Here is a 10384-nt window from a genome sequence, read left to right on the forward strand (position 1 = left end):
GGCGCGACAGACGACGCTGGCGGGCAGCGGCCCCTGGGACGAGCAGACGCCTCCGGTCTTGGCATTTGCTCATTAGACTTGAGATACACTTTGCCATACCTGAATCTGTTATATAATAAAAAACAAAAAAGGGGTGAGAGACAGCGACTGAGTGAGCACTGGGGTGAGTCAGATGGTGGAGACTGGAGCGTCTGTAGCTGAGACGAGGCGGGGCCTGTCCAGAGGCCCGGTGAGGGACACACCCCCGCCAGTAGCAGCCTGCGAGCCACCGGGGCCCCCAGGTGCCCCCCGTTCTGGGCCTGGGGTGGGCGGAGAGGCTGAGTCAAGGAGGGAGGCCCCGCTGGGGGAGCCCCTCCTGGGCATCCGGCCCCCACCCCACCCCCGTGTCTCCTGTCTGTGCTCCTGGCCGCTGTCCCCCCACGTCTGACACCTCTGTGTGCCCTGCCCAAGCCAGAGTGACTCCCTGCACCCCCCCTCGCCCCCCCATTCCGCTGCACGCCATTCTCCCCACCTCTCTCCCCACCTCGTCAGCTCCCCTCTGTCTTCTCCCTCCTTTCCCAGGGTTGGGCCCCCTCGCCCCCCGCCCCCGCCCTCCTTGTGATTCCCTCAGCTCAGCCTCTGTGCTGGCCCCGGCTGGGAAGCCTGCTTCCCAGGCCTTTCTCTGGGGAGTCTCCCTGCGGCCCTGCTCCTCCTCTTTGCCCTCATTTTTTCCAATCCTCCTGGCTGTCTCTCGGCCCCCCTCCCCCACGCCCCACTTCAGTCTAGCCCCTCTTCTGTCTCCCAGACCCTGGCAAGCCCGGCAGGGACGTCCAGGTCAGAGGTTCACCAGTCGCCCGGGGAGCCCAGGGTGAGGGCCACTGCCTTGCCCCCGTTCACAAGAGGAGTAGGAGGGGGCAGCGAGGCTGTGGCCTGTCTGGCCAGAAGGAAGTGTCTGTGCTGTGGCCTGGTCACCCCCGCCCCCAGGACCTGCCCGGCTGCTGCCGCCCCCGGGCTGGGCCGAGTAAACACAGCCGCCGGCAGCTCGGGATATTTATACCCAGGCCGGGCGCAGGTCCAGTGCCCACCGCAGCCCCTGCCCTGCCCTGCCCGCCACAGCCAGCCCTGGCCAGCGTGGCACCAGCCAGCAAGGGGACGCTGTAGCCTCCGCCCGGCACAGAGGCCACGACGCACGTCCCAGCACGGGGTGCCAGTGGCTTCAGTGGGGACGCGCTCCCCTGAACACACCAGCCACACCGGGGGTGACACAGGCCCACACGCCCCGTGTGGGCCACCTGACAGGCCCACCAAGGCTCCAGCCCCAGCCCGCGGGACGTGGACATGCCACACCGGGAGGTGACGCCGGACCGCGTCCGCGGCAGGCCCGCCGGCGCCCACGCGTCACGGCCACCTAGAAACCACAAGCTCACTGAGGACGAGCAGGTTTACCCCCGAGAAGAGCCACGAAGAGGTGGAGGGAGAAATTAGGAACACGGCGCGTCCCAGAGAGGTGCCCACTGGCGCGCAGGTGGGCCGAGCCGGGCAGAGGCCGCCGCCGGGCGCTGGCCAGCCTGGCAGCAGAAGGCAGCCGCCGTCACACCAAACAGGGCCCGTCGGCGCCGCCGGGGCTGCACGGGCGCGGGGCGCCCCTCAGAGCCCCCCAGGCCCACGCGGCCCGGGCTCCCGGCGGAAGCTGGAGGCCCACCAGGCCCCGCTCCCGCGGTCCTGGGCACACGCAGTGACAGACACAAGACGCCCCCGCCGTGGAAGTCCCGGGGTGCAGGGGAAGGGGCCTTCCTCCCTGGCCTCATCCCCCACCTCGCTCCTGACCCAGGTCCCCGGCCTGTCTGGGGGAGGGGCAGGAAGGCCTGAGCTGGCCTCCCCCGGCCTCGCTTCCTGCCCCGTGGGGGCCCGACGGGAAGCTGGGGCTCCAGCCGGAACCCAGGCTCCCCCCACGACTTCCCTCCCAGCCTGGGCTGCCTACAGAGAGGCGGGGGAAGGGTGCAGGGCGCCCCAAACCCCCTGTCCCGCCCAGCGGTTGGCTGCGGGCCGGGGCTGACTTGTCCCAACTGGACCTGGCCACCCAGCAGAGCCGGGGTGCCAGGGTGGCAGCGCAGCGCAGGAGGCCCGGGAAGGTGCTGAACCTGCAAGTTTCCCTTCCCGGAGCAGCCGCCAGCTCACCCATGGCCCTGGGCAGGTGGGCGGGTGTGTCACGAGGGCGGGGCGGGGGCGGGGCAGCCCATGTGCCCCACCGGCCAGGACTTGTCCTGGGGCCTCTGTGGGCACGCCTGGGCGTGTGAGGACCCCGACCTGTGGAGGGGGCGCGCGTCTGGGTGTGTGGGAGCCTCTCGTCCGGGATGTGACAGGGTGTCTGGGTGTGCCGGGGTCAGCCCCAGTCTGTCAGGCCCTGGGGGACTCCCCGGGCCTGAGACAGCAGACGGGGTGGGCACGACCCACCGGCGGCGTGTGTGACCGGGATGTGTCAGATCTCCGTGTGTGGTGTGGGCCTGGGTGGGCCTGTGGCGTGCCGGGCCGTGTGCGTGCGCACCAGGCCTGTTTGGGACCGTGACCCCGTGGAGGATGTTTGTGTAACTGCTGGTGGGACCCAGCCAGGGCCTGTTTCACTTCCTGACGGGGCCGAGGTGTGTGTGTGCGGGGTGACACGGCTCCAGCCGAGTCTAGCGTGTGGCGCTCCTGACACGGCCTTCGGAATGTACCTGCCCGGCCATGCTTTGCCACGGCCCCGCGGAAGTCTGCCTGTCTGCCGCGGTGAGGCCTGAGGGGCCCGTGTGACCCTGGCAGCTCTGCGGGGGGAGGGGGCACAGCCCACTCGGAGCCTCCCGTGCCGTCCTGCGTCGTCGGGGTCTCGGGGGTGTCTGCACCCTGGAGGCTGTGGTGTTGGTGACGTGTCCTTGCGTGTGAGTCCCGCGCACCTACCCCGACCCCTCCTCCAGACTCAGCGCAGAGGGAATGACCCCATTTCCACGCCGAGGCCGGACCGGGGCCCCCAGAACCCACTCACCCAAGCCGAGCCATGAAGGAAGCTCAGCGCTGGGCCCATCCGCACACACCCCAGCCGGGCACCCACTGGGCCGGGCAGCAGGGCAGCGGCCCCACAAGGGGAACACACGCCAGGGAAAGGGAAGCTGACGACTGGAAGAAGCGGCGGGAGACAATTCACAACAGACCACAGCTGCCAGGGAAGCCACCCTGGCTCCGGCCACTGTCGCCTCTCACGCGGGCGACTGGTCTCCAGCACTGGCCCGCCCCTCACCCATCGGGCTGAGGGCCCCTCTGAGCTCACACCCCTCCTCTGTTCAGAACCTTCATGGCTCCTGTCTCCTTCAGAGAACAAGTTCTCACAGGTTCCCACAGGCCTGGTGTGGCCTGAGACGCACGACCAGCACCTCTGCTTTCTAGCTGTGTGACCTGAACAAGTAGTGGAACCTCTCCGGGCGTCCACGGGAAAGGTCTGCAGAGGGCGCGTGACAGATGGTAAATATCGTTGGCTCTGCATAGCTTCTACCTAACCCGGCACCGGTAGCACTAAAACAGCCATAGACGAGATGCAAATGCGCGAGAGAGCGTGGCTATGCTCCAATAACACTTTATTTACAGAGACAGGCAGCAGGCCGTCGTTCGCCAACCCCTGCTCTGCCGGGTTGTGGGGAGAATGCCGTGAGCTAGTAGATTCATACCTGGCATGGAGAATTGTTATTACTGCTCTGGCCTGCGAGTGTTAGGGATCTGACTCAGCTCCCAGCGCCCTCCCCTTGCCCGTTCCCTCCCAACCACACTGGCCTCCAGCTCACTGTGTAGCTCACCCCAGTTTCATCCTCAGCTCCAAGCCTTTGCCTTTGCCTCCCTCCTACCGAGAACACTTTCCTCCACCCTCCCCGCACAGGGCTTTCCTTCTCGGCTTCCGGCCAGTCTCAAACGCCGCCTCCTCCAGGAAGCCTGCCCTCTTTCCCAGAGCCACCTCTCACTCTTCGCCCATCCCCTGTCTTCCTGCCACCTACCGAGTCTGTCTCCTACCCAGATAGTAGGTCCTGGTGGGCAGGAACTTTATCCTTGAGCTCTGGGCTGCTTCATCTTGACAGTGGGTGTTAGCAGAGCCCTTATGTCTTCGTTATGGCGATTAAATTAGTTATAGAAGGCACTAGGAACGGGGCCAACGTGCTCAATAAATAGACCTACCTAGCGTTCAGCACAGATCCCCTGCACCTGGACCAGAACCTGCGCGACCCACGGGCCCAGTGTTTGCCTCACCAGGGCAAAGTGGACGGTGGAGAGACAGGAGGAGGCAGAGAGGGGCGGATGTTCAGAGCAAACGGTCTTCCGGGAGGCCCCAGCCAGGCGCTCAATGACACGGAGACCCCAGTCCTCTCTCCACCTTTAATGGGCCCCCCCAGGTGGGTTGGGGGACTGTGTCCTTAAATAAACCCCCAGCACGGGGGGCGGGGCGGGGCCTGTGGGCGGGGCCTGCGGCGGGGCGGGGCCTCAGCTGCACTTGCAGGAGCGCACGATCATGTTGGTCAGCTGCTCCACCTTGGCCTTGCGGCCCACGTAGTACACGATGGGCAGCGGCTCCAGCACCTGCGGCACGCAGCACGGCGCTGCCGACGCGCCCGGGTTGTGCTGGTTGTACAGAGCCAGGACCTGCGGGTGGACAGCAGGTGGGTCAGGGCGGCGTGGCGGAAGGGAGCCCTCCTGCCCGCGCCGGACATCGGCCGACGTCCGTCTTATCCCAGCCGGACCTCCTCGGCCTGGCCTCGCCCACTCTCCAGTCTTGCCGCGTACGTCAGTCTTTGTCTTTCTCTGCCCGTCCTCCCTGGCCCTCGACCAGTCTGTGACCTGCCCTTTCCTCTCTCCTTTGGTCTCTCTGTTCCATCTCCCTGCATCTCCCACCCGGTCACGGTCTCCTGGTCCCCCACTCGCTCCATCTCCCTCTGCCTCCCAGGCCGTTTCCCCCCCATTTTCTCAATACATCTATGACTTCACCCCTCCCCTCCCGGGGTGGGGGAGGTGCACCTTGCTGTACTGTGTGTCCAGGCTCCAGATGTAGGGGCAGGGCCCCAGGCAGAAGTTGGCGTGGTAGCCCTTGGGCTCGTGGATCCACTTCCAGCCCAGGTCCTTGCGGAAGTCGATGTACAGCTGCCGCACACAGCAGTTCTTTTCTGTGGAGCTGCAGGACAGGGCAGAGCCCAGGTCAGGAGGTCGCGGGGCGCCCTGGGGCCGGCAGGCCTCCCGGTGTGTGTGTGTTTCACCCTGACTTGCCACCCAGCACCCGTGGTGATAATAACGACAGCAATCATAATAATAACAATCGCTCTGATAACACATCTCCTCCAGGCGAGCGCCGCGTTTAGAGCATCATCATAAGCATGACCTCATGCGATACTCAAAACAAACCTTGAGAAGTCAAGTGACCGCCCTCGGGGGAGGCTGAATAAATCGTGGCCTATCACACACTGGAACATAAAAAACAAAGTACACCCCCACGTGTTCCAGTGTGTTCTATGGGGGCAACACATGCTTGTGCTGCTACTGTGTCTGCTGGGGTCTCAGCAGAAGCCAAACAGACAAGTCCCTGCACTCAGGGGTGCCCCTCAAAGTCCTGTCCGCACCCCCAAACGTGACTCCACCTTAGGGCAATCGCCTGCATCTCCCCAAACACCACAAGGTGCTCGTAGTTGTGGCTGATCTTGAGCCCCGTCTCGCCCACCTCGGGATGCCACGGGGCCTCCTCCCTGCCCCTAAAACACGGTCACCGGGCCTTTGTCCTGCTGACCCCTCTGCCTGGTGTGTTTCATTCCCAGACAGCCCACTCTGGCTATCCACTCTGGCTATCCACTCTGGCTAGTCTCTTCACTTCATTTAAATGGATGTTCCCGTATCCTTCACCTACGGTGCTGCCTGGCGTGCAGCTTGTGCTCAGTAACTATCAGCGACAGAAAGGCCATTTCCTCAGAGTGCTTCCTGACCATCCACCCTTCCAAAAGGTCAAACCAGCGGCTAGATCCTATTCCGGCTGGATCCTGTTCCGAGTAGCAGTGACATTACAGGCTTGCAAAAGAATGCGGGCCCTCCCTGGTGGTGCAGGGGTTAAAGCGCAGCACTATGAAGCTGTCTGCAGCCACTGCAACCTGAGTTCGATCCCCAGCTCTGGGCTGACCCACAGGGCGCGGCAGACCTCTCCCATCTCCCTGCTGCTCCCCTCAGCAGTGTACTTCGTCACTCTGTCTACTTTGCTCCCCACTCTGTCTCTGGGGAATCCTCTCACCCCCTGCACCTCTGGCCTGTAGCCCAGTTCTTTTATAAATGAATGAATAAATGATATTTAAAAAAGAGAAAGAATATGAAAATTACCTTATTTGAAGTGGGAAAATATCATTTAAAAAAATATTTATTTGGGGCCTCCCTGATGGCCTAGGGTCTCAGTGATAACACCTCTACAGCCTGAGTTTGATCCCCGCCCCGGAGCTGACCCACATGGCGCGGCAGACCTCTCCTGTCTCGCCCGCTGCTCCCCTCAGCAGTACATTTCATAAGTCAGCCTGCTCTGCTCCCCACTGTGTCTGATGAATCCCCTGCACTCTGGCCTCCACCCCAGTTCTTCTACACAAAACTAAAATTCTTAAATAAATAAATATTTATTTGTACATGCATGCATACACATCCTACATACTGGGGTGTAGGCCAGAAGTGGGGTGGGGAGGAGAGTAAGGGGATTCATCAGAGAAAAAGTAAGGAACAGAACAGGCAGATCTACAGAAACCCACTGCTGAGGGGAGCCACGGGGAGGCAGGAGAGGCCTGCCGCGCCCTGTGGGTCACTGCCTGGCTGGGGATCGAACTCGTGCTGCAGTGGCTGGCGGTAGCTTGATAGCGCTGAGACTTGAATTTGCACCACCAGGGAGGCCAGAAAAAAAATCTTAGTAACTGTTAAATCTGGATGACAGTTCATGGGCATCCAGTCTACTCTGTTGGTTTGTCAACATTTGAAATTTTCCATAATGAAAAATTTTTCATCAGAATGGGAAAGAGTCCCTGGTCACCACCAACCCTAACCCTCCTTTCCTTTCTCTCCCCATCTTTACAACCCCAGAAACCTCACTGCGTTTATAGTTGGGTTTTTGGGGTCTGTTTATTTTATATTTGAAAAGGACAGGCGTCTTAGGGACAAGAGAACAGAAACCACAGGCCCCTGTGCGATACAGGTGGGCACAGACCTGCTGTCCCTTTCAAGGCGAAAGGTTTGTTAGGGAAGGTGCCTCCGTGGACACGGGGGACAGTCTTGGCACAAGCCCAGCCTAGTGGCCAGTAATTTTTTTTTTAAAGATTTATTTATTTATGCACACGGAACTGGGGTACAGGCCCAGATGGGCAGGGCCGGTGAGAGGACTCACCAGAGACCAAGTGGGGAGCAGAACAGGCACATCGAGGAAGTCCACTGCTGAGGGGAGCCTCGGGGAGACAGGAGCGGTCTGCTGCCCCCGTGGGTCACATCCGGGGCGGGGATCGAACTCACGCTGAAGCAGCTGTGGCTGCAGTGCTGCGCTTTAACCCGCTGCGCCACCAGGGAGGGCCCGGCCAGTGGTGTTTTAAGTATTGAGCTTTGTTGCAATGTCCACTATGTAAACACCCATGTAGGCGAAGCGCTTGAGACCACGTTTCTATACATCACTCCTTCCAACTCTTTTTCCCTCCGAGTGGCAACATGTCCTCTCTCCTGTGGATGAATGGCATTGTGTGGCTGGACCGCATCTCACTGACCGCATCTCACTGACCACACCCTTTTCTCGTGGGCACTTGGGGTGCTTCAATGTCCTGGTTATTGTAAACAGTGCTGCTGTCCACACGGTAGGGGATACAGTTTTTTGAGTTGATGGTTTCACGTTCCTTGAATTTATGCTCAAGAGTGGGACTGCTGGGGGATCCCTGGTGGCCTAGGGGTGACGTCTCATTGCTATCCCTGCTATGTCCCTGAGTTCGATCCCCGGCCAGGGAGCTGACCCACAAGGCACAGCAGACCTCTCCTGACCCGCCCAATGCTCCCCTCAGAAGTGCATTTCGTCGATCTACCTGTTCTGCTCCCCACTCTGTCTCTGGTGAATCCTCTCACTGCCCCCCGCATCTCTGACCTGTACCCCAGCTCTGTATGCATAAGTAAATAATTTTTTTTTTTAAGTAAAGTGAATCCAGATCACTTTCTGTGATTCATTCAACAGAATGAATCAATTCATTTCGGGTTTTGAGGTGGGTTTTATCATTCCTCCCGCTTGAAGGATGAAGAAATGGACCCTCAGAGAAACGGGGACACTGCCTGTGCACATGTGGGGGTCGTGACGAAGTTCACAGCTGGCTCTGTGCCACCCCAGAGCCCATGGTCTCGGCCGCCCAGCCTCCGGGGCCCACTCCAGGAGGCGAGAAAGGCCCTGGTGCCTGACCCAAGGGCTTCCCAGCTCTAAGAGGGAGTCAGGAAACGGACCCCTGTAGCTGAGCCTGGGCCCTCCCAATCTGCTTGGACCCCAGTTTCCACATCAAAGATGAGTGGGTTAGAGTTTCAAACTAAGTGTGTTCACCTGCTGGCCTTGGAGGGGAGAGGAAGTCCCCTCAGGGAGAGCCTGAGCCTAGATGGCACAGGGACATTTTCTAGGGACAGATGCCCTTTGGCATCTCAGGGTTTGGGGGTCAGGGGAGCCCTGGACTCCCCCAAGAGGAAGAACCACTGTCCAGAATAATTTTAACGTCCCATCAGACAGTCTGGGGCGCCCCAGTTGGAATATCTGAACAGTCTGTGTTCTGTTACCCACCTCTGCAGTTCTCTCCTGCAGCCTCGGCACCAGCTGCAGCATGGATGGAAGTGGTGGGAATGCGGATCCTAGGGCACACCCCAGAATCACCTGGTCAGAAACTGGGGGTGGGGACCATGGTCACATGTCACAAGGCCTCCAGGTGATCCACTGCAGCTAAATTCGGTCCCCTGCCAGGGAGCTGGCCCACACGGCACAGCAGACCTCCCCTGTCTCCCCGCTGCTCCCCTCAGCAGTGTACGTCATCAGTCTGCCTGTTCTGCTCCCCACTCTGTCTCTGGTGAAGACTCTCACCCCCTGCACTCCTGGCTTACACTCCAGTTCTTGTATGCATCAATAAATACATCTTTTTTTTTGCTTTAAGATTTATTTACTTGTGCATATAGAACTGGGGTACAGACCAGAGGTGCAGGGGCGGTGAGAGGATTCACCAGAGACAGAGTGGGGAGCAGAACAGGCCGCCTGACGAAGTCCACTGCTGAGGGGATCAGCGGGCGGGTCAGGAGAGGTCTGTTGCACCATATGGTCACCTCCGGGGCAGGCGGGGACCGAACTCATGCTGAAGTATCTTTAGCTTCTTAGTGCTGCGCTTTAACCCGCTGCGCCACCAGGGAGGGCCCTGAATACATCTTTTTTTTTAATGTTAAAAACAGAACTACCACTCCTAGGTATCTGCTTGCCCAAAGAATGCAAAAACTCTGATCTGAAGAGACATGTACACTCCTGTGCTCAGCGCAGCACCATTTACCAGGGCTCAGTGACAGGTGAGAGGATTAGGGAGACACAGTGTGTGTCTAGACAGCGGAATATCACTCAGCTATAAAAAAGATAAAATTGTCATTTGCGACAACCTGGATGGAACTGGAGGGGAAGACGGCAAACGACACTGAGTATGGAGGGAGACAAACGGCGGAAGGTGTCACTTAGCTGTGGGACAGAGGACAGCAAAGGGTCAGACAAAACCAAGCGAGTACAGATCCTATAGATGTGCTGTGGGCTTGAGGCTACCAAGAGGCAGAGAGCGTGACATACGCGTGACCCTACACATAGTTCATGTACTGCTCTAAGCCGGTGTTCTCTCGACTCAAAATTTTAATTAGATTGAAAAGAGAATACGCAGTGGAGGGCAAAGTCAGATTTTCGCTCTAAACTCACAACATCTTAACTCTGAATTTAAGCATTCCAGCAACCTAAGCTCTCAACTTTGTTTTTGTTTTTTGCATAGAAGAGCGAGGGTGTGTGGCCCTCCCTGGTGGCGCAACAGGTTAGGACGCAGCACTGCAAGCAAGTTTCAGTCGCTTTGGTGCGAGTTCGATCCCCCGCCCCAGAGCTGACCCACACGGCGCCGCAGACCTCTCCTGTCTCCCGCTGCTCCCCTCAGCAGTGTGCTTCGTCAGTCGGCCTGTTCTGCTCCCCACTCTGTCTCTGGTGAATCCTCTCACTGCCCCTGCACCTCTGGCCTGGGCCCCAGTTTTGTATGCAATAAATAAATCTTTTTAAAAATTAAAATAATAGAGGCCCTCCCTGGTGGCGCAGTGGGTTAAAGCACTGCACTGAGAAACAAAAGCCACTTCCGCATGAGTTCGATCCCCG

The 10384-nt window shown here is 59.6% G+C and overlaps 1 protein-coding gene across 1 annotated transcript in view; it reads right to left on the reverse strand.

Moving 5' to 3' along the window:
• Positions 1 to 3577: 3577 nt before the first annotated feature.
• The window catches only part of TGFB1 (transforming growth factor, beta 1), a 15142-nt gene continuing 8335 nt past the window's right edge, over positions 3578 to 10384 (reverse strand). Inside the window, exons 6-7 of the mRNA XM_012733438.1 lie at positions 5008 to 5161; positions 3578 to 4635 (exon numbers count right to left, since the gene is read on the reverse strand). Of these exons, the coding sequence (XP_012588892.1) occupies positions 4477 to 4635; positions 5008 to 5161 (313 nt within the window). The 3' untranslated portion in view covers positions 3578 to 4476. The remainder of the gene's footprint in view (positions 4636 to 5007; positions 5162 to 10384) is intronic.

Source organism: Condylura cristata, unplaced genomic scaffold (assembly GCF_000260355.1).
Source record: "Condylura cristata isolate star-nosed mole 26May11 unplaced genomic scaffold, ConCri1.0 scaffold00041, whole genome shotgun sequence".
In the NCBI taxonomy this organism is placed as follows: Eukaryota; Metazoa; Chordata; class Mammalia; order Eulipotyphla; family Talpidae; genus Condylura; species Condylura cristata.